The sequence below is a fragment of the Lissotriton vulgaris genome, chromosome 7 (assembly GCF_964263255.1).
Source record: "Lissotriton vulgaris chromosome 7, aLisVul1.2, whole genome shotgun sequence".
NCBI classification, from domain to species: domain Eukaryota; kingdom Metazoa; phylum Chordata; class Amphibia; order Caudata; family Salamandridae; genus Lissotriton; species Lissotriton vulgaris.
The window spans coordinates 1,458,632,878-1,458,657,517 of record NC_141695.1 but is presented as its reverse complement, the minus strand read 5'-3'; the positions used below and the strand labels follow the sequence as shown (position 1 = coordinate 1,458,657,517).

At 42.8% G+C, this 24,640-nt stretch overlaps 1 protein-coding gene across 2 annotated transcripts in view; it reads left to right on the top strand.

The window, feature by feature from the left end:
• The window catches only part of SLC32A1 (solute carrier family 32 member 1), a 57,626-nt gene extending 34,562 nt beyond the window's left edge, over positions 1-23,064 (top strand). For both annotated transcript variants that reach the window (XM_086932259.1, XM_086932258.1), the window contains exon 3: positions 21,498-23,064. In XM_086932259.1, coding sequence (XP_086788385.1) covers positions 21,498-22,685 — 1,188 coding nt within the window. In that variant the 3' untranslated portion in view covers positions 22,686-23,064. The remainder of the gene's footprint in view (positions 1-21,497) is intronic.
• The last annotated feature ends 1,576 nt before the right edge of the window (positions 23,065-24,640 follow it).

The following is a 24,640-nucleotide window of genomic DNA, read 5'->3' as shown; positions in this document are numbered from 1 at the left end:
ACTTAAGACTCAATCCTAAACTTACTACTGTTTTGGTATTCACAGATTGCACTTACTACTTTTGGTATTCACAGAATGAACTTACTACTTTTGGCATTCACAGAATGCACTTACTACTTTTGGTATTCACAGAATGAACTTACTCATTTCGGTATTCACAGAAGTTAGGACTACTAACTTTAGGACTCCTAAATGCCTTCTGTGAATACCGAAAGTCTTAAAATTAGGATTTTTCTTAATTTAGTAGTAGTAAAGTTAGGACTCCTAACTTTACTACTACTAAATTGAGAAAAATCCTAATTTTAAGACTTTCGGTATTCACAGAAGGCATTTAGGTGTCCTAAAGTTAGTAGTCCTAACTTCTGTGAATACCGAAATGTTAATGTTAATGTTAATGTTAGCCACACTTTTAGAGCGCACGGCTACCCCAATGGGTGTCCCGGCGCTTTAGCAAAGAGGCCCCTAGAAACAGAAAAACCAAAAGGTAAACAAACTGCAGAAACGCGGGTTACTAGGTGAAGAGCAGAGTCTTCAGCTCCTTCCTGAAGGCCAAGAGATTATTTACTTTCCGGAGGGAAAGAGGGAGTGCATTCCACAGGCAAGCTGTAACGTGTTGGAAGGAGCGACCTCCCATCCTCACACGTTTGGCCACAGGAACCTCCATTTTGGCCAGGTCCGCAGACCGCAGAGACCTCCGTGGCACATAGAAGGCAGTACGCTTCCTCAGGTAGAAAGGGCCAGTCGCATGGAGAGATTTAAACGCCAGTGTAAGGAGTTTAAATTTAATTCTCTCCGCTATTGGTAGCCAGTGAAGCCTGGCTAGGAGCGCTGAGGCTCTTGCTCTCCTCGGCAGGCCATAGATGGCTCTGGCCGCCGAATTCTGCACGACCTGCAACCTAGATAACAGATATTTAGGAAGGCCCGCGAAGAGCGCATTGGCATAGTCCAGGCGTGATCCCACCAACGCCTGAACTATATTCCTGCGGTACTGCAGAGAAAGCAGGGGCAGAAATTTTCTAAGCATCTTGAGGATGCTGAAGCATTTCCCTGCAAGTCCCAGGATGTGGGGACGAAAAGACAGATCATCGTCAAACACCACTCCGAGATTTTTTACCTGAGCTGATGGTGTCTCAGGGGGGAACATGTCCTGGGGCCACCACGACTTCCAGTCCGGGTCTGGGGCACAGCCAAAGAAAAGCAGCTCAGACTTGTCTGAGTTGCATTTCAGGCTGTGCCGCTGAAACCACGCAAAGACTGCGCTCAGACAGTCCTTAATTCTGCCGCCGTTGAAGACCTCTCCCTTCCTGCAGGTGAACAAAAGCTGGGTGTCATCAGCGTATGAGATGACCCGGGCCCCGAACGCCTCCGCTACCTCCGCTAGAGGGGCCATGTATATGTTGAAAATGGTGGGGCTCAAGATAGATCCTTGAGGCACCCCCACCTCCAGCGCAGGCATTTCGGCCGAGAACGGCGGAGCCCAGATCACCTGTCGGCGGTCGGCAAGAAAGGATTGAAACCAGTCCAGCACCGTCCCACGCAGACCAATCTCCCTAAGTCTTGAGAGAAGGCCTGCGTGTGGGACGGTGTCGAACGCCGCCGAAAGGTCCAACATGACCAACATCGCCCGTCCCCCATGATCGAGTGTCTCCCTGATGGTGTCCGTGACTTCTACCAGAGCGGTCTCCGTGCTGTAATTTGCACGAAAGCCGGACTGGGAGTCATGCAGCAGATTGTTGTTTTCAATAAAGGTGGAAAGAGTAAGCTGAACATGTTTTTCCAACACCTTCGCCAAAGCAGGGAGGAGGGAGATCGGACGATAGTTAGCCCATTGCAGGGGGTCTAACAGAGGCTTCTTGATCAACGGCAGGATGAGTGCATGTTTCCACTGACGTGGGACAACCCCCGAGCTCAGTGAGAGATTCAGCAGGGGGTTCAGCAAGTTGTTCAACGCTGAAGCCAGCCTGCCCAGGCATTTCGCCGGACAGGCGTCCAGTGGCGAGCCAGATTTCAGCCGGGATAGCAGCTCCAGCGAGGTTTCGCAGGACAGCTGAGGAAAAACAGATAATGTGGGCCCAGAGTCATCCCGACAGGGGTCTAAAATGGCGTCAGCCATACGGGAGTCCACAGATGGAAAAGTGGCCTGAATCTTTAGGATTTTGGTCACAAAAAAGTCGGCCAACTGTTTAATCCATTCCTCCGTATGTGAATGAACAGGGGTGGCTACAGCTGGGTTCACAAACTCCTTCACAATTCTAAAGAGTTCTCGACTGATATTATCGGCTTTATCGATTCTCTGTTCAAGATAGCTCTTCTTTGCTAAGGCAATCTGTTTGTAGTACGCCTTTATCGCGTCTCTGTATTTCGTTTTCTCCACCGGCTCATAATTGCGCCGCCAACGCCTTTCCAACTTCTTACATTCTTGACGCATTATGCGTAGAGTGGAGGAAAACCAAGGGGCAGAGTTAAGATCAGGGGCTGTTTTAGCAGCCCTCAAAGGGGCCAGCTCCTCGAATCTTGCCTGCATCCAATTCTGGACCAGGATTAAATCGGCTTCCAGAGCCCCGGTCAGTTGACACGGGTATTGGCCAAGAGCATCGGAGAGCATTTCAGCTGTCACAAGATGGAAAGCTCTGGACTGCCGAGACCCTACCTTAAGAGCCCTTTGGCTAGATTTAGAATCAAGAATTAAGGCAAAGTTTAGCAGATAATGATCTGACCAAAGGACCGGGATTGGAGGGGACGCCTCAATAGGCATAGAGGAAAATATAACATCCAACGTATGGCCTTTCACATGAGTGGGGCTGTGGATAAAAGGGGCTAGTCCTAACATCGCCGTGATATCACGAAGCTTGCCAGCATCAGCGTCAGTAAGACAATCCATATGAATGTTTAGGTCGCCTAGTAGCATGCAATGCGCAGAGCGCATGCATGGTACAGAAAGGGCCGACTGCAGATCCTCAAAAAAGGACCCAATAGGACCAGGAGGTCTGTAGAGGAGAATGCCGGTACAGGTCTGAGACGCAGATACGTGGAGCGTAAAACCTAAGGCTTCACAGCCGGCAATGTTGTCCACCGCAAAGGAGGAACAAACAAAAGCCTTGTCCACAATCAGAGCTACCCCGCCACCTCTTCCCTCCGTTCTATCCCTCCTTAAGATGGTGTAGTTCGGCGGAACAGCACAGGCAATGTCAGGTTCCGAACCCACTCCCAACCAAGTCTCAGTTAAAAATAAGCAAGAGATCTTGGACTGCGTGAGATGATCCCAAATATCTAAGGAGTGACGAGGGAGGGACCTGGTGTTAAGCAACGCGCAGTGGCAATGTTGGGGAGGGGTAGGATGAGCACGGGTAGATGGTCCTGTGGAGTGCCAGTTGCACACGGGGCAACCTTTGCCTAAGCGGCGGCCGCCAGGGAATAGGACCGGACAGGCCGAGCAAGAGGGGCGCAAAGCATACAAAGTAGCAGCACTGTACACCAACATCCCAAAGCTACAAGGTGGCACCTGTAGGCAAGCAAGCAACAAGCGCCGACAGCCAGAGTCCAGCCACGTCCGCCTCCGAGACGCGGACGAGCGCAGACGGGCAGGACTCTGGCACGACTCAGGCGCAGGGAAGGCGCACCGCTGCGCGTTACCGCTGCGCGCTACCAGCGAGCATTAAATAGCGTCGTCTCGGCGTCCCAGGTGACCTGGACGCTCAAAGATGGCGCTCGCGCTTCCTCCCAACGCAAAATGGCGCTCAAACCCACCGCCTCCCGGAAACCCGGACCCGCCAAACAGCGGTGGTGATTCCTGAATTAAGGTGCAAGGTAGGGGCCAGAATGCGCGTTTAAAAGCAGGGGAGAAGGCACTTAAAATAAACAAAAATGGAGAAAAAACGGGAAGTTTTAAAAATAGCCAGCAGAGAAGGCGCGCGACCAGCGCTCACAGCAGCAGGGCACCAAATAGTATTTTCGCCCTAAGGGGCACTAAGCAGGCTCACCTTCCGGTCAGCTCGCCCTAAATAGCGTCGTCTCGGCGTCCCAGGTGACCTGGACGCTCAAAGATGGCGCTCGCGCTTCCTCCCAACGCAAAATGGCGCTCAAACCCACCGCCTTCCGGAAACCCGGACCGCCAAGTAAGTTCATTCTGTGAATACCAAAAGTAGTAAGTGCATTCTGTGAATGCCAAAAGTAGTAAGTTCATTCTGTGAATACCAAAAGTAGTAAGTGCAATCTGTGAATACCAAAACAGTAGTAAGTTTAGGATTGAGTCTTAAATTCATTCTGTGAATCGGGCCCATATTCACTATCGTTAACGAATTATCCAACCCAGATAGGGTAACTATGAAACCCATACCCTCTCAACCCTTATGTGAATCCTTAAACAACTTTTTTTATTGAAAAAATAAAAAAACATCAAGAATAGTATCCCCAACTGCCCGAGCCCGGCATGCCCTACTAAACGCAAGAACTTACCAAAGCTGGAGCAATTTCAATTAATAAGCCAAGAAACATTCATAGATCTGTTAGCTAAAGTAAAATTGGGCTCTCCGAGGGACTGCAGTCCCCCTTGGGTATTTAAGGAAGCATTCACCACCTGCCCAGCCCCGGCCATGACCCTCTTAAATGAGTCCCTGATCGAGGGTCAGGTACCAGAGTCCTTTAAAGAGGCCATAATCATTCCCCTGATAAAAAAGCCAGGAGCTGACCCAAAAACCCTTACCAACTACCGCCCGATCTCATTGCTCCCCTATTTAGCTAAACTGATGAAAGCCCATGTAGCTAAATGCTTTTCCTCTTTTCTGGAGCAATCGGAATATCTAGATACCCATCAAGCAGAATTCTGTCCAGCCCATACCACTGAATCTGTGATCCTATCAGTACTGGATACGATGAAAGAAAAAGTAGACAAAGGCCTCGCTCAAGCCCTGGTGCTACTCAACCACTCAGCCGCCTTTGACACGGTCGATCATAACATCCTGATCGACCGTGTCAGGGATGCAGGTATCGAAGGGCCAGCTCTCGAATGGACCAGATCATTCGTTACAAATCAAGCCCAATCAGTCCAACTTGGCGGATTCACGACCCCCATGATTAAAACTACATGCGGAGTCCCCCAGGGATCCTCACTTTCACCACATTTATTAAGCCTCTACCTCCTCCCCTTGATCCATGCGCTAAAACAAAGGAACATCCAAACCTTCAACTATGCAGATGATTTCCAATTAGTCTTCCCTAAAAATATCCTGTGATCAAGGTTTGAGGCACAAACCGAAACACATTGGGCATGGCAACTGCCGCTTTCACTGAATAAAACAACTGAATAAAGAGATCCCGAGTGAGTGCGTTTTTCGAAAAACTTGTGGGAACAGAGGTACTGTGTATATATATATATATATATATATATATTTATGTTCACGCGGATCGAATAACGCGCACAAGAGACCCCCTCTAAAAGTGGCCGTGACAAAATTTGGAACAGTGGAATTATTGCCGAGGGGTCGGAGGATTGCACGGCCCGCCACAAGCCTCAGAACAAACAACTAGCAGCTGGGAACATCGAGGCACGAACAGCACTGAGTGACGCTGTTGCTGTTTTGTGCCTTGAAAGCTGTGCAACTTCGGAGGTAGTGGCAGGGGGTAGCTGGTCTGAAAAGGTGCCACTTGGTGTTATTAAGTGAAACCCCATCGTCCTGGAACGGATCACAAGCCCGCTGTATTCTCGGACCAGGAGTCCCCAACACTAATGTGAGCTCACGTAATATGCTCCAGGTGAGCATTCCGGCACTGGGATAGGAGGAGCTTATATGAACATTTCTGTGAAGGGGTTTACACAGTCTAAGGAGGACGGCGTTTGAAAAAGGCACGGACCGAAACTAGTCACGCTGAAACATCCTGAATAAATCACCTTTTTACTGAACTTGCAGTGTCTCTTGCAGTCTTCTTGAACGAGAGGAGAGAATGGAGTTTATGTTCACGCGGATCCAATAACGCGCACAAGAGACCCCCTCTAAAAGTGTCCTTGACAACATTTGGAACAGTGGAATTATTGCCGAGGGGTCGGAGGATTGCACTGCCCGCCACAAGCCTCAGAACAAACAACTAGCAGCTGGGAACATCAAGGCACGAACAGCAGTGAGTGACGCTGTTGCTGTTTTGTGCCCTGAAAGCTGTGCATCTTCGGAGGTAGTGGCAGGGGGTAGCTGGTCTGAAAAGGTGCCACTTGGCATTATTAAGTGAAACCCCATCGTCCTGGAAGGGATCACAAGCCCGCTGTATTCTGGGACCAGGAGTCCCCAACACTAATGTGAGCTCACGTAATCTGCTCCAGGTGAGCCTTCCGCCACTGGGATAGGTGGAGCTTATATGAACATTGCTGTGAAGGGGTTTACACAGTCTAAGGAGGACGGCGTTTTAAAAAGGCACGGACCGAAACTAGTCACGCTGAAACATCCTGAATAAATCAACTTTTTACTGAACTTGCAGTGTCTCTTGCAGTCTTCTTGAACGAGAGGAGAGAATGGAGTATATATATATATATATATATATATATATATATATATATATATATATATATATATATATATATATATATATATATATATATATATATATATATATATATATATATACATATACTTTTGATAATTTCCTAATAAAGTGCTAGGTGCTAGTGATTTATAAAGATCCTGAAATAGGTATAAAGGTGTGTCCTCAAAAGAAATCAGGGGATTGTATCATATGTGCTAATCTCACTTTAATTAAGAAAAAACTTCTCTCATCTATATGTGGCCTTTTCTCATTAGTTAAAATGGTGAGTGATAAAATAAAAAGTTATATTTCCTAAAAGTATTTATATACCTAAAAAATATTGCAGGTTATTCATTTTTTTCAACAGCAGTGAATTTTTCAACTGCAGAACACCTCAATTTTTCACCAGCAAGATCATTATCTGTTGTTTATTTTATGTATATATGTTTGAAGTTCCCTACTAAAGTGTGAATGCTTTATAAAGTCCCTAAATTAGGAATAAAGATCTAGCCTTACAGAAAATCAAGGGATATTTTTCACATACCCTACTATCCTTAAACTAAGAAACAAACTTCTTATCATCTACATATGGCCTCTTCTCATTCAATGGATGAGTACCCAATACTACATTTTCTCACATTTATTTATCATCTATTGATAAAGTGCATGGTGCTACTAGAAAGTTCTTCAGAAAAATACACAGTGCTGGCAGAGAGAGCGAGTGGTAAAGTGCTAATAAAATATATACCATATACATTTACAGTAAATATTACTTTATTAAAAATAGTTTGCCAAGAAATCATAAAAGTAGGACATTTCCTATACATTTTAAAAATACATTTAAACTATGAAATTGAGAAACTGTATAAGGTTGAATAAGCTAAAAGACAATAGGAAACATGTCAATGAGGTCAGCAGGGGCCACAAAAGTCACTGGAGTTCATTCTGGAATCAATATTTTCTTGTTTCTATTCATTCCCTCATAGATGAATATAAAATTCGGCATCTAAATTATGTCCCAGAGGGGCTTCTGTTCCCGTTAAGATAAGAAGTTGTGATTCTATTCTCCTCAATATCAGCTCTCAATTACCTCCTATTTCACTTGTTTTTATGTAACCATTGTATTTTTCCCCAATCGTGTTTTGCTATAGGATAGGGGAAATCACCATTCTTTATCTCTCATAATTGTTGCAAAATTCTAAGTTTGACTTTATTTGTGGTGCTCCAAACATAGTCTTTTTCAACTGGGACATGTTACAATATAAACTTAAACAACATATATCTTTCACAGGTGTTACATTCCATGATGTTTTCTTTTTTCCCAATATTTAATATATATGTTGTCTTGTTGATACCATGTTCACATGCCTTACATTTGGCACACTTCCAAAAACCTTGTTGTGAAAGCTAATTGGGGCCCAATGGCTTTATTTGCGGTAGATGACTTTATGTTAGTATATCTCCTAATGATGAGACTTTCCTATAGATGATACTTGAATGATCAGTTAATACCTCTTTCAAGGTCTCATACAAATTCAACATTTCCCACGTTCTGTTTCAAGTTTGCTTCAATTCTTGATGTTTGCAATTATAATCCATGATCATGCAAAAGGTATTCTCCTTTCATGATTCCTTCCTACGAGTTACCAATAATTCTTCTCTTTTTTGCTTTCACAGTCTTTCTGATGCACTTTTTAGAATTTGAAGTGGGTAACCCCTTGATAAGAAGATTGCATGCATTTCTTGTATCCGTTGCTCAAAGTCTGCCTCCTCCGAGCAATTCCGCCTGGCCCATAGCATGTCTCTGAAGGGGACACTCCAATTTAAAGTTTTGGGATGCTCACTTTGGCATGCAAGATGCTATTACATGATGTTATTTTTTATGTACTTTGGTGCATAGTTTCATGTTTTTAACAAACACCTCAATGTCAAAGAATGTGATCTGTTGCGGACGTATGGTGCAAGTGAAGCTCACATTGTCGGCATTCTGATACAAGGATAGAATAAATCATTCCAGGACCACGATGTCTCCCTCCCAAATCAGGAAGAGATCATCAATGACGTGGTCCATAATTTTACGTGATCTAGTATACCCTGATTCTATCCACACAGTTTCCACTTCTCAATAACCCATAAATAAATTTGCGTAGGTTGAAGCGCATGATGTCCCTATTGCTGTATTCTGTTTTTGCAAATAACTGGTGCCATTGAAAATAAAGACACTGTGGGTCAAGCAGATGCTGAGCATTTCCATGAGCATGTTGAATGCTCTTTGTATGTTACGGATTGATGTCTGAGGAAATGTTTGCATTCTATTTAACCATCCTTGTGCTGAATCGATGTATACAGTGAGGAAACATCTACTGTTGCCATCAAGTAGTTATCTTTTCATGGGATTTTAGAAAGTCCATAGACTCCCTTAAATAGGAGTTCAATGTTGTTAGTTATTGTATAAGAAAAGTATGAATGAATGTAGAGGTGTTCTCCAGTAAAGAACCAATAGAGCTGATTTTTCGGTCGACGGGGAAGATTTTGCTGATCGTTATGTATTTTTGCTAGAAAATAGACCTTTGGGGTCACTGGATACTCTGTTTTTAAATATATGTGTTCTTCCATATCAGGTTCAACCAATCCATGAGTTTTTCATGGTATTCCTTAGTGATCGTTTTTATTTGCTTGTCCTTCAGTTTTTCGTAATGTTGTCTGATATTCAGTTGTTTTTCTGCTCCAATCATGTATTTAGAGTGGTCCTGCAGGACAATATTTTTTCCTTAATCAGATGCCTTTATGTTCTTTGACGGTCCTCTCTTAGTTCTATAATAGCTTTTTGTTGTCCTAACGTTATATTATGTTTCTTTTTCAAATTTCTTTAATGAAACAGGCGATTGATGGTTTCAACACATACTTCCCGGGAAATATCTAGTTTGTTTCCTGCTGGCATTTGCAGACAAAATAACGATTGGAATTTATGCCCACTATTTCTTGCCTTAAAAGTTACGAGCCACATTTCCTTGCAAAATTCTGTATCTGGCACTTCCTTTATTCATTTGTTTGTTTATACCACTTTTCAAGGGCGTCCAGTGATCTTAAATCTGGGAGATCGCTCACTGTAATTTCTTATAACTTGATGCCATCGATATTGGCAATTGTGATGTTTTGAGGATGTTTTAGGAAATGTTTCTTTAGCTTGCGTTTGAACATGAATTTGCGGAGTTCAAGCCATATGTTTGCTAAGTTTAATTCCACATCTGGATAAAAGGAGAGTCGCTTATTGAGTATTTTTAGGAGCCTTCCACTGAGGATTTTGGAGGAAAGGTTAATGACCAGGTTTTCCTTTACTAAGTTTGTCTTGAATCTTACTTTTTCTTCTTTTGCCTTCCACCTTCCTCTGCTCTTTTATATTTTGATTTTAACCTGCTTCTGACACTTTTAGGGAATGTTCCTCTTCCTCTTTGTCTTGTACTCATTTGTATCAATCATACAAAATTTAGAGTTGGAGCATCTTCTGAGCTATCTACAGCCTCTACAGTTCGCTTACTCTCCATAGCACTATCCTTGGCCTCTCTATTTCTGAAGCTGTCATATTTCCTTGCAAAGGTATAAATCCTACCACTTGTATACCTGATTCAATACCTATTGAATTTTGTCACTTTGCGTTTTTCCACCTCAGACTCATATTTGCTGAGTTTCTGTTCCATTTGTTCCAACATTGTTTTGGTCACTTCATTGTCAGGGTGATTCTCAAGTTTACATTTCAATTCTTTGATTCTATTTATTGTTTTTTCTAATTTCCTCTCAGCATGTTCATTGATGGTTCCCATCAATTTAAAAGAACATTCATTTGTGACATTTTGTCACTTCTTAATTAAATACACACTCGGGTCACTCAATGTGCACATGATTAGAATTCTTAAGCTTCTCAGTATTTGTTTACGTTCAATATATTTTTGGAAAGTGGTCATCTTTCACCATTTATTCACTTCTGTTGCCTGTACATATTCTATATCTTTGATAATCACAGTAGGAATTATTTTTCTCTTTTCCTTCTGTGTGCTTATTGCATTTGATGTTACTAATTTTTCATTGTTTAATAATTCATTCGCTCTTTGGGCTCTTAACATCCTTCTATCCACCATGTTTCAAAAGAGACTCCAAATTTGTATTTTTTTCTTTGTTTAGCACAACTATTCACTTGAATTTCACTATTACCATAAAAAAATCAAGGAATCACTACCCCTGACTTCTGATTTTGGATGGATTGGGTTGACCGAGACAATGGCCTCAAGTTTTCAAAAAGCCTTGTTCATGCACATTGTTTGTGCTTGCTCACTTCTTTGGCTTTCCCTTCTTAGTGTGGTAAAGCGCACCATGGTTTCTCTGCAAGTGGAGTAAGTGGGAAAGCCCCCTTCCTCCATGCCACCTCTGCAGTATTTGAGATTTGGTGCTTGTTCCTCCTCTCTACCCGCAGTTCCCACTAGCACTTCCACTTACCGGTAGCTTAGACTTCAGATGTTTTTGATTAGGGCAGAGGCATCAGCGTTTAATCATCTTTCACAGAACTGCGGTTGCTGCTCAAAACGCTGTCTTGCCTTCTCCTGCGGGTGTACGCTTCATGTGGCGCAGCAGCCACATATCACAAAGAAATCCCATAACACCGCTCCACCATAGGAAAAAAATTGGCACCACGATCAACGTTTTCACACTCGAATTTTATTTTTGATTCATTTAGTGTAAACAAAAAAGAGAGAGGGTCAACGTGTTCCGGCTTGGTATTTAAAGTGCTCATGCCATAGTAGTCCTATATCACTATTTACAAAACACTACAGAATGTCAATTCACAATACATGAAACATAGTAGAATATGTGACACCATTTTCTGATAACACTTTGAGTCTTTTTCCAGGATTTTTCATTTTTCATTCATTTGTTGATTTATTCTTTCTTTCTTCTTGCCATTATCTATATCATATTTCTGTTAAGTACATATACCAATCACTGTTTAACCTTATAAATTGACATTGTACACAAGACGTAGGTTTCATTGCATTAATTCCATTACTGGTGTATAAGTTCATTTTCAGGAATGCAACTATTTTGACAATTATAAACCCAATCACTAATATACTATAGCTTAATCTGCATACAGTAAGTATCACAATTAGACATCATATACAAAGAGAGAATGTGAAAATATTCCAGACAACACGTTTTTTTGTCTAAATGTGAGATTATTCAACTGTACAGAACTGATGTAAAAATATGTAAAGAAGGTGCTCAAGACAAGAAATAGAGAGATGGCCATTGTTAAAATGAAGAAGGATAAGAGAGGGGGTTATATTACATAAAAGGTTTTAAATCTCTAGAGATTATAAAGCACTTGTTAGATGTTTTCACCTGCAAAGAATCATTCAACTACTGGGTATCTTAACTAATCAACAGCAAGAGTATTGTCAGCTGTTATTTATTTGTATGTATGTATGTATATATGTGTATATATATATATATATATATATATATATATATATTATATATATATATATATATATATATATAAAAATATAAAAATATATACCTCTTGGTATACGTTATGCCGACGAGGTGTGCCAAATAAAATACTCACCTGCATCCTGGGTCTTCTGTTCCTTCTTCTTGCGGCGTTTCCTGATTTAAGGGCGTGCTAGGTGTTCGAAACTAACAGGCATATATATATATATATATATATATATATATATATATATATATATATATATATATATATATATATATATATATATATATACATATATATATACCTGCTGCATCAACCTTGTGGGCTCGCGTGACATCCTTTCTTCGCTGGATTTCGATTGTTGGATATATATATATATATATTTTGTCCAGGAGGAGCTCATTAGGGAGAGACTCTTCACAGCACAGGGCACCGAAGAAGGCGAGTGTGCCGAAATGCATCTGCCGCTGCTGGGATTGAAGAAATAAACGGGTTACCTACCCTGAACTCCCCTCAGGCCTCTGATCTTTTCTTTGAAAGGATGTTTTTGGATACAATATTGCGCCTGCCGAATGCGCAAAACAGAGGGCCACGCGGCAACAAGTGACACAGAATAAAAACGGCAATCTGCTGCTTGCAGCGACATCACAACTGAGGAATCAGTATATTCCGATGTCCGCCTGAAACTACAGGACACCATGGATGGACTGAGATATTTTATCTCGAGGGGGCTGTAAGTCTCACATTTGACTGCCCCTATGCGTGTGTGACTGTTGGGACTGGCGCTGCGGACACAGGGGACTAGGGGTGGTCTCCCGCCCTTTTCCTTGGTCTATGATCTACCCGACTCACCTGGTGCCGGCACTAACCTACAGTTGATCCCTCTCCCATACACCACCTGCTCTGCAGTGCCGGGACAGTGCCTGCTGGGATTTGAAGTTCGCTGGACTGGATTCGAACTCCTATTGGTGGAAGAACATTTGCAGGGGGAGGAGACATTTGTGCTGGTAACTATTTTGTCCAGGAGGAGCTCATTAGGGAGAGACTCTTCACAGCACAGGGCACCGAAGAAGGCGAGTGTGCCGAAATGCATCTGCCGCTGCTGGGATTGAAGAAATAAACGGGTTACCTACCCTGAACTCCCCTCAGGCCTCTGATCTTTTCTTTGAAAGGATGTTTTTGGATCCAATGTTGCGCCTGCCGAATGCGCATAACAGAGGGCCACGCGGCAACAAGTGACACGGAATAAAAACGGCAATCTGCTGCTTGCAGCGACATCACAACTGAGGAATCAGTATATTCCGATGTCTGCCAGAAACTACAGGACACCATGGATGGACTGAGATATTTTATCTCGAGGGGGCTGTAAGTCTCACATTTGACTGCCCCTATGCGTGTGTGACTGTTGGGACTGGCGCTGCGGACACAGGGGACTCGGGGTGGTCTCCCGCCCTTTTCCTTGGTCTATGATCTACCCGACTCACCTGGTGCCGGCACTAACCTACAGTTGATCCCTCTCCCATACACCACCTGCTCTGCAGTGCCGGGACAGTGCCTGCTGGGATTTGAAGTTCGCTGGACTGGATTCGAACTCCTATTGGTGGAAGAACATTTGCAGGGGGAGGAGACATTTGTGCTGGTAACTATTTTGTCCAGGAGGAGCTCATTAGGGAGAGACTCTTCACAGCACAGGGCACCGAAGAAGGCGAGTGTGCCGAAATGCATCTGCCGCTGCTGGGATTGAAGAAATAAACGGGTTACGTACCCTGAACTCCCCTCAGGCCTCTGATCTTTTCTTTGAAAGGATGTTTTTGGATACAATGTTGCACCTGCGGAATGCGCAAAACAGAGGGCCACGCGGCAACAAGTGACACGGAATAAAAACGGCAATCTGCTGCTTGCAGCGACATCACAACTGAGGAATCAGTATATTCCGATGTCCGCCAGAAACTCCAGGACACAATGGATGGACTGAGATATTTTATCTCGAGGGGGCTGTAAGTCTCACATTTGACTGCCCCTATGCGTGTGTGACTGTTGGGACTGGAGCTGCGGACACAGGGGACTCGGGGTGGTCTCCCGCCCTTTTCCTTGGTCTATGATCTACCCGACTCACCTGGTGCCGGCACTAACCTACAGTTGATCCCTCTCCCATACACCACCTGCTCTGCAGTGCCGGGACAGTGCCTGCTGGGATTTGAAGTTCGCTGGACTGGATTCGAACTCCTATTGGTGGAAGAACATTTGCAGGTGGAGGAGACATTTGTGCTGGTAACTATTTTGTCCAGGAGGAGCTCATTAGGGAGAGACTCTTCACAGCACAGGGCACCGAAGAAGGCGAGTGTGCCGAAATGCATCTGCCGCTGCTGGGATTGAAGAAATAAACGGGTTACCTACCCTGAACTCCCCTCAGGCCTCTGATCTTTTCTTTGAAAGGATGTTTTTGTATATATATATATATATATATATATATATATATATATATATATATATATATATATATATATATATATATATATATATATGTATATATATATGCAAAAAAGAAGGAGAGTACTCTCAGTAGTTCTCAGGTTTAGGTGGAAAGCAGATCCTGTATAGAGCACTCTCAACACCAGCGACACTCTAGATCTGCTCACCTCAAATGTTTGCATTTCAATCAAAGTCTTTAAGCATAGGATTAGCACAGTGCCATTAACGCCGAGATAGAAAACGACAAAGTCTTTTGCAGTTTCTACAGCAAAGTCTTTAAGCATAGGACTAGCACAGTGCTGTCCTTGCTGAGCTGTAAAATGACAAAAGCCATTTACCACTCCAGGCACAGCATTACAGCTTTGAAATGGTAAAATACCAATCAAGCCAACCTGAAATGAGTAAAAGCAACCCCTGACACAGTGTTTCGATCTAATAAGAGCTCTTCAGAGAGGTATAGCTTTGTCCAAACACAAGGGAGCACCCAGTAGTAAGTAAAAAAAATACATTTTCAGGCATAGAGTGACGAATAAATTAAGCAAAAAAGAAGGAGAGAGCTCTGGGTAGTTCTCAGGTTTAGATGGAAAGCAGCTCCTGTATAGAGCACTCTCAACACCAGCGACACACTAGATTTCTATCAAAGTCTTTAAGCATAGGATTAGCGCAGTGGCATCCACGCCGAGATAGAAAAGGACAAAGTCTTTTGCCATTTCTACAGCAAAGTCTAAAATATATATACACACACATATTACCAACTAGCAGTCACCAGTAGGTAGTTATAGTTAGGACCTCGTTTCTATTCAAAAAGTGTTTTTTCTTTTCCCAATAACTTTGGCACCTAGTGACGAATCTTCACAACATTTTCAAAGGTAGTTGCCCGCTCTGGTCAGCTCCTGTCTTAAAAGTTTTGGGGTGATTCGACGGGGAGAGCTGAGAAAAAAGGGGGTCACAAAACGCGTTTTCCCCATGTAAATTTCTATAGGAAACTTTAGAGAAAGCTGCAGCCCGGACAGAATTGCACCAAATTTGCCAAAAAGGTAGGTCTTGGTTCAGAAAGAGCCCTTTTTTTTAAATGGTGTAAATCCGTTCAGTAGTTGCTGAGAAATAAAAAAAAAGTTTCAATATCTGTAGGCACGGTGGGTTTGCGTACCCTCCTGGGCATGAGCTTCACCCTGATTGGCTGCCAACACTCCAAACCAGGAACTGTTGGCAGCCATCTTGTGGCTCGGTAGAACAGTCAGAAGAAAACAGTAAAACAAAGATAAAAAACAAGAAAACGGGGCAGGGTAGAAGCACCCTGACCACCTAGGCCTGCTCAGGGGGTCCGACAAGGACCTCCAGGGCCCAAAAAAGCATTTTTTTTTATTTCAGCTGAATCCGCGTTGGGGTTGCGAATCCCGCCAGAAAAAAATTATAGCGCAGGCTCCCACGCTTCATTTAAATGAGGCCCCCGGGTGGGCCAGGTCCCGGGGGCATTGACAAAAAGTAATAGCGGGGCCCTCTGGGGCCCCTGCATCTCCTGGGATCGACACCTCCCCGGGACCATGCTAATGATGTGATAGGGGGCACGCGACTCCCCCGCAGCCCAGAGGACCACTACTTCCCGGGGGCTTTTATATATAAGAATGCGTGGTCCGCCACCTCCCCGTGGATTTTTGATTTGTTTTCTGGGGCAGATGGCCCCCCGCAGCCCCAGGGACCCCCCCCCTCCCCTGGGCAATCTTTATTTAAATGTGGGGGTCTGTTATGGACCACTGGGCCCTGGGGACCACAACCTCCCCAGGGCTGGCTCCTGCAGTGTCCTGTGGTGCCCACCCCCGGGACACTGCTGTTTGCTACGGCAGGGCAGGAGCATGGCTCCCGTTCTGCCATAGCAAACGCAGCGTTGCTTGCGTAAAGCGAAAGCAGGGAAACTTGCTCTCCCTTCAAGGAAGCAAAGCGGAATTGCTTTTGACTAAGGGGAGCTTCATGTCAGCAGCTCCCCTTGCTCAAAAGCAATGCCGGCTCCCACAGGATGCGGGGATTGGGCTCTCCCCATGGTCCCCAACAAAAAGGGCCGGTCCCAAGGGATGGGTCCCCAGGGCCAGAACAGGCTCGGGAGGGGGGCCATGCGGCCCCCCTCCCTCAATAAAATTAAATATATTTTTTTAAAAGGCTCGCCCCGGGGCCTATAGAGGCCTCAGGAGGGGGGCCACGCAGCCCCCTCCGTAAACATTTAAAAAAGAATATTTGGCCATACACCGGGGCCAAAATTGGCCTCGGGAGAGTTGCCACGCAGCCCCCTTCCCATTTTTTTGTAAGAAACGGGGCAGGCCCTGGGGTATGGGGTCCCCAGGCCCCAAATAATGTAAAAGACGTGCCCACACAACCCCCTTTCTAATACAATAACATTTTTAAAAAGCCAGCATCACGCAGGAGGCCCAGCCCCGTCCCTGCATCACTCAGCAAATGCGCCTCCTGGCGCGTTGTGGGTTGGGGAATTAATTCTCCTTCAATACTGAGGGTCCCTGGGTGCCAACTAGCCACCAGATACCTCCAGTGTGCGCCAAGAAGCTGCGTTGCAGAGAGGTGTTCTGAGGCCATGCCCCTTTTCACACCTCTGTGCAACGCAGCTCTGTGGCGCTTACTGGAGGTACCTGGTGGGCTAGTTGGCCCTCAAGGTCCCTCAGGACTCAGGGGGAATTAATCCCCCAATTTACAATGCGCCAAGGGGTGCGTTTGAACAATTGTGCAGGGAGGGAGGGGCGGAACCTAACAAAATAAGTGTGCAAATGTGCCCCCTGGCATGTGGTAAATTGGGGGATTAAGTTCCCTTGAATCCTGAGGGTCCTTGGGGGCCAACTATCCCACCAGGTACCTCCAGTATGCGCCACAGAGCTGCGTTGCAGAGAGGTGTTCCAAGGCCACGCCCCTTTTTACACCTCTCTGCAGAGCAGCTTCTGGTGCTCAACAACATTTAAAAATAAAATACTTTTTTTGGCCCTTGGGGTCCCTGTGGGAACTTCTGAACAAGCCTAGGGGGGTCAAGGAGTTTCTACCCTGCCCCCTTTTATTGTTGTTTCACCTTTTTTTTATTGTGACTTGGTTTAACCGAGTCACAAGATGGCTGCCCATACTTCCTAGTATGAAGTGTTGGCACCCAATCAGATCCCAGGCACGAGATCGGAAGGGTTTGCAGATCCACCGTGGCCACAGATGTATTTATGAGAAATCTTTACATTTCTCAGGAACTACTGAATGGGTTTACACCATTTAACAAAAAGAGTGCACTCTGGACCAAGAGCTGCGTTTTTGCCAAATTTGGTGTAATTCTGTTCAGCAGTTCGGGCTGTAGCAGCGTTAACAGTTTCCTACGAAAATTAACATGGAGAAACACGTTTTAGGAACCTTCTTTTTCTCTGCCCCTGCTTGATGAATCACCCCAAAACTTTCAATACAGCAGTTGACCGCTCCATTAGTTTTGGAAATTTTGCAAAGATTCATCAAACGACACCAATGATATTGGCAAAAGACATATACATACCCAGTTGCAATCAATTACCTTGGTCAGTGCATTTTTCATTTCAAAGCATGCTGGAATAGGTGGTCCAATTTAGTACCAGTCATTCCCTTGGGTAGGTTCTGTTCGAAACTCCACACATTTAAAATCCATTATTTTCCTCAGTAGGACACAGAGTGCAGAGCTGATCATTTTTTCCTTCCACTTGCTGTGCTGTAAAAGGCGTGGACACAGTTCCCACCAGCAGCCTCTCTCCTTCATGATGGTGCATTCCTACACGACAGGGGCTGCCGTGTTAATTATGTTTACAAAGGCCCAAAAGCTGGGTATTAAATCTACTCTGGAAAACACTCACAATCTGTAAGTCGCCTCTGAAGAAAGGCAGGAGCCTTGAAACGCGTCAGGCGCCATGAATGCTACTGGAATGCAGATGCTGCTTCCTTAAAAGCTTTTGGGCCTTTGTAAACATGGATATATATATATATATATATATATATATATATATATATATATATATATATATATATATATATATATATATATATATATATATATATATATATATATATATATATATATATATATATATATATATATGTATAAAAACGAAAGTATGTCTGTTTGTCCTTTATGCATTACTACACCATTCATCCGATCGGCATGAAACTTTGGGAAGTTGTTGAGTACACTCCCGCGAAGGTTTCTGGCAAAAAAAAAAAAAATGGTTAAATATCGGCCCCTTGGCCCCCCAGGGCCCTCTTAATCTTTCCAATACTGAATGTTTACAGTTTCCGGTGCGACTCGCTTTTGCAATGACCATCAACAAAGCACAAGGACAATCGCTGCAAGTGTGTGGACTAGATTTGGAGAATCCGTGCTTCTCACATGGACAACTGTATGTGGCCAGCTCACCCGTCAGAAAACCTTCTGCTTTATTCGTGTACGCACCAGACAGAAAAACAAAAAATACTGTGTATCCACAAGCACTCGAATAAATAAACAGAATTAAAACAACACTTTAAAATGTTTTCCATATTAAAATGAATAAGTTTCAATAAAAATGACACAATGTAATTTAAATGTTATCATAACAAGTTTCCTTAAATTTCCTTTCTTCTGAGATCGCAGCAACGTGCGACGGGTAAGCTAGTATATATATATTGTGTATCTCTGCTCTTATGGTAGTATGGTATGTTCCCGCGATTTTTGCACTTTACTATATCTCTTTTTTCACTCATGCACTTTTTTATACAATTATTGCACTTTAACTTTCGCTGCTATATAAGATATTTGCATGTTTGCACAGATTATGACTACACATGTCAGTTGAAACTTAATTTGGCAATATAGAAATATGTTTCAAGATATTAGATCTGGTAGTTATCAAATTTAATTGAACTATTTTCTGGATTTAACCAGTAATCGTATTTCATATTTTGCATTGTCAGCAAACGAAAAATGATACCAGCGATAGTATTTCTTCACTATTTATTGTTGATCACGTGATTATGGTGGACACCACCAGGGGACGGTGTCAGCATCACTGCAAGTATAAAAAAAGCATAATTATTCCAAACAATGAGTCACTGGTTCTGTTGAATAAAAACATCATTTTGCTGACTTTGATGGTCCGGTCTTCATTTTTGCTGGCGTGGAGGCGGTGTCTGCGAGCGCAGAGCGAGCTGAGGAGGAACTCTTATATATATATATATATATATATATATATATATATATATATATATATATATATATATATATATATATATATATATATATATATATATATATATATATATATATATATATATAGAGAGAGAGAGAGAGAGAGAGATAAAACACTTAGGAATTAAAAGAAGCCCAAACAGCAACATAACACTAACATAAGACAATTCCACATTAACAGCACAGCACATACAACACACAAGACAAACCTCACATCTTACATAAAGTGTAACTATGCAATAGCAGTACGCTAAGACATGCAAAGAGCACAACTGAACAACAGCAATCTCTGTGTCACTAAAATGCAAACACATACACACAACTAACCAGAACACCAAAGTACAATATCATATATCATCACAGCAGCACAGATATAACACATCATAAAACACCACAATATAATACTACAACACTGCATATCAATATAGTAACACAGAAAAACAATACAATTACACAATAAAAGTAAATATGTATTTACCAGGGTAATAATGAACAGTATTATTATAATCACCTTCATGCTTGTTATCATATTAAGATGATGCTCCTACAGGGATTTAACATCTAAAATGTTAAAATAAACCTTTTCTTAAAACCATTGTATGGCATATGAAGAGGGCAATGTAATTTTTATTATGTGTGATTTTACAGATAAGAGTCTATTTGAATACTATATTAGTCAGAAAACTAATATTAGGAATAGGGAGTGTCCAAAAGTGACTATATGCTCTTAACACGACCTGTAACTGACAATCTGGGGAAATCAGTATGATATTAAGGATTTTTGGGACGCCAGATACGACACATTTTGGGGTCCCTTTTTTGGAGTAACTTTGAACTTTATTGTACGTTTTCTGCTCTTTCAAGCCTATGAGATATCACACAATATTGAACTGCAGAACTTTATTTTTTCAGAAACCAGGTCAAAGAAAAACAGCTAAAATATGTTTTTGGTAGAGTCCCAAAATCCTTATAATGTCACTTGATGGAGAGAGCTTACCTCTGAGGTAGAGGTATGCAGACAGAAGAGGTTGAGAAATAGGTTTAATATCCAGAGTAAAATCACTTACCTAGGGACCCTCTTGGAAGATGGTGGCCCTGGGAAATTGTCAACTTTGTTAATGTCTTAAAAGTCCCCGGCAGGAACGCAAGCAACATCTGCAGTTGTAAAGAAAGATGGCGAGGAAAAGGCTGTGGCAGGCTTTAAGATGTACATATGTCAAAATGGTGGACTTGTCCCAGCAACATGGAAAGCATTTCAGGGTTCCACCTCCTGGTAGTATTTTCGCAGTTATTTGCCTTAAGTAGCTATAGAAATGTGGCTTGAGAGTTCGAAAGCTGTACAGAAGGACCTCTTGATTTGCATACTGGGCTAATATGCTGAATTAGTGAGCGTTTATCCTAATAATGCAGATCATTGCATTGAATAAAAAAGTAAACATCTATTATATTCAAATACTAAATTTTCTCTTCAAGCAACACCTTGTACCTCATGGCCCATCCTGGCTAATATCCATGAAACGCACCACTTCCCTTCAGTCCACACTCCTGCTATACTTCCTTCCTTCCTCAAAACCCATCTATTCCACTCTAGACCTAGCTATACCATCTACCTCTTCTTTCTTACTCCAACCCTAGTTGCCACACTATTCCTGTATTCTAAAACGTTATCATGTACTGTGGTATGTTGATTTGTGCCTATGCTTTCTGTTCATAAATACAATACATGCAGACATACATTGTATACATATAACGGATCTATTACTATTTATTGGCACTTAACCCCATGTCTGCTCTGCTTTTTTCCAGGGAATGTTTGTCCTCGGGCTCCCCTATGCCATCCTCCATGGGGGATATCTAGGACTGTTTTTAATTATATTTGCTGCAGTGGTTTGCTGTTACACCGGAAAAATTCTGATTAACTGCCTCTATGAAGAAAATGAAGATGGGGAAACAGTGCGCGTCAGGGACTCCTATGTGGATATTGCCAATGCTTGCTGTGCCCCCAGGTTCCCGAAACTTGGGGGTAGGATTGTAAATGTGGCCCAGATAATTGAACTTGTAATGACGTGCATCCTGTATGTGGTAGTCAGTGGCAACCTGATGTACAATAGCTTCCCGAACCTGCCCATCTCGCAGAAGTCTTGGTCCATCATCGCTACGGCAGCCCTTCTGCCGTGCGCCTTCCTGAAGAACCTCAAGGCAGTTTCGAAGTTCAGCTTGCTCTGCACCCTGGCCCACTTTGTCATCAACATCTTGGTGATTGCTTACTGCCTCTCCAGGGCACGCGACTGGGCCTGGGATAAGGTCAAGTTCTACATCGATGTCAAGAAGTTTCCTATTTCCATTGGCATCATCGTTTTCAGCTACACGTCCCAAATTTTTCTGCCATCCCTTGAGGGTAACATGAGCCAGCCAAAGGAGTTCACATGCATGATGAACTGGACCCACATTGCAGCCTGTATCCTCAAGGGTCTCTTCGCACTAGTCGCCTACTTAACCTGGGCAGATGAAACAAAGGAGGTCATCACAGACAACTTGCCCTCCACCATAAGGGCTGTGGTGAACCTTTTCCTGGTTTCCAAAGCCCTACTCTCCTACCCTTTGCCATTCTTCGCAGCTGTGGAAGTATTGGAGCGGTCCCTCTTCCAGGAAGGAGGAAGATCCGTTTTTCCGAACTGCTACGGTGGTGATGGAAGGTTGAAATCCTGGGGACTAGGCCTCAGATGTGCCCTGGTGGTTCTTACCTTATTGATGGCCATTTATGTCCCTCATTTTGCTCTTCTTATGGGCCTCACTGGCAGTCTCACTGGAGCTGGCCTCTGTTTCTTGCTCCCAAGCCTTTTCCACCTCAAACTTATGTGGCGGAAGCTCATGTGGCATCATGTCTTTTTTGATGTCTCCATCTTTGTTATAGGTGGCATCTGCAGTGTTTCTGGCTTCATCCATTCGATTGAGGGCCTAATAGAGGCTTTTAGTACCAACACAGAAGAATGATCAGGAATGAAAGACCAATGGAAAGGGAGAAAAGGAAAAGAAGAGGGTTACATAAAGGCACAAAAATGCATTCTACATCTAAATGGACACTAATATACATCTGTGATTGGTCATGATAATCTGACAGTCATCCAATGTGGAAATTTAACGACATGTGCTTTCTAGGTAAAAACAGATCCTGTGGAGGTGATGATAGCTCTTATTAGACCATTAGAGATTTGGGTGCTGTGATTCCCCAGTTAAGGTAACTTAGAAAATTGAATCTCAAAGGTTATTTTTAAAGGCATGTTGGCTTGTTTTATCGAATGTACACCAAACTCTTAGCAGGTTTTTGTAGCAGAACACTGGGGCATATTACCAAGCAATAGCGATATCGCTTGGTATTACCAAGGTTTATCGCAAATGCGATAAAAATTGGCCGCAATGCATGAATATCGCTGAAAAGTCAGCGATATTCATGCATTACCGATCTAATGCTCTTAGCCATGTTATCCACCTCCCATTGGATAACATGGCTAAGAACTGCTCAGGGCAGGTGTTAGCTTTTGGAGATATTCGCGCTTAGCGTGAATATCTCCAAAAGTTGGTAATAGGAGATAGCGATGTTAGCGACTGTTTCCAGTCGCTAACATCTTGGCACACCCACTTTGCATGTCATTAGTGATAAATATCACTGACATGCAAAGTGGGGCCCAAGATGGACGCTATCTCCTACTAGCTGTCGCTAACTGGTGTTAGCGACAGCTAGGTAATAGGGAGATAATTTTATCTCCGCTTTCTTGGCTTTTAAAGCCAAAAAAGCGGAGATAAACCCCCTTGATAATATGCCCCACTATCTTTAAAATATCGTCCTGCAAACAAGTAGCTAGTTTATGGGCTACCACAATAACAATATAACAAGAATATAAAGGTATGTATAGATTTATTATTCTTAACTCCATATCTAGACCTTTATTTTTCATAGATAGATAGATAGATAGATAGATAGATAGATAGATAGATAGATAGATAGATAGATACATATTTTCCACAACGAATCAAAGATTTTATTTAGCTAATTCCACATGTTAACCAATTAAAATCTTTTCATTTCTGTGGGAGTGCAGATAATGTATTTCGATGAGAATGGCTGGGAAGATTATAGACGGGGATGTGCAATCTGTCCAGCATGCACTGGTTCTGCCAGGGCAGCAGCCGGCAAGCAGAGCGAGGGATGGGTATATGTATATATGAATATATTCGTATTACCTTGATGTGGAGTTAAACATGCAAAATCTATACTTACCTATATAGACTGCCCTTCACGATGTTGTAGTGGTCAATATTTTGGCTGCAGTATTTTGTAGGATTATATTTTTACTCTTGATACTCAGACATACAACTGTTTAGCTTATATTGTAAAGCGATACAAAGATTTACTCCATCTTTGCTGGTCACCCACAGGGGTGTGGGAAAATCAAAGGCAGTGGGTGTCCACAAGCTGCGCTTTCCTGATTAATGTTTTAAAGGATATTATTAGGTCATGATATCCTAACAAATACCGAACCAACAACCTCCAAATTTGGTATCTGTTCAAGTTTACTTTATACCGCATGAAGTCCTGAAATATTACACAGATTTGTAAACCATTGAATATTAATTGTGCCAATCTAATAACATGTATGATCACATCCACAGGTGCTAAATGGAACAGACAAATCATTTTAGTTTATTTTACAATCACTCTTGATTTCAACTATTTTTAATAAAAGGGGACTAGGGGGCATATTATCAAGACAGGCGATAAAACTATCGCTGTTTTAGCGGCAGAAAACGGCAGCGAAAACGGCGATAATGGGCTTGATAATATGCTTTATGGAATTCCAATTGAAGCCCATGTTAAATGTGAAGGACATCTAACATGGGCTTCAATTGGAATTCCATAGAGCATATTATCAAGCCCATTATCGCCGTTT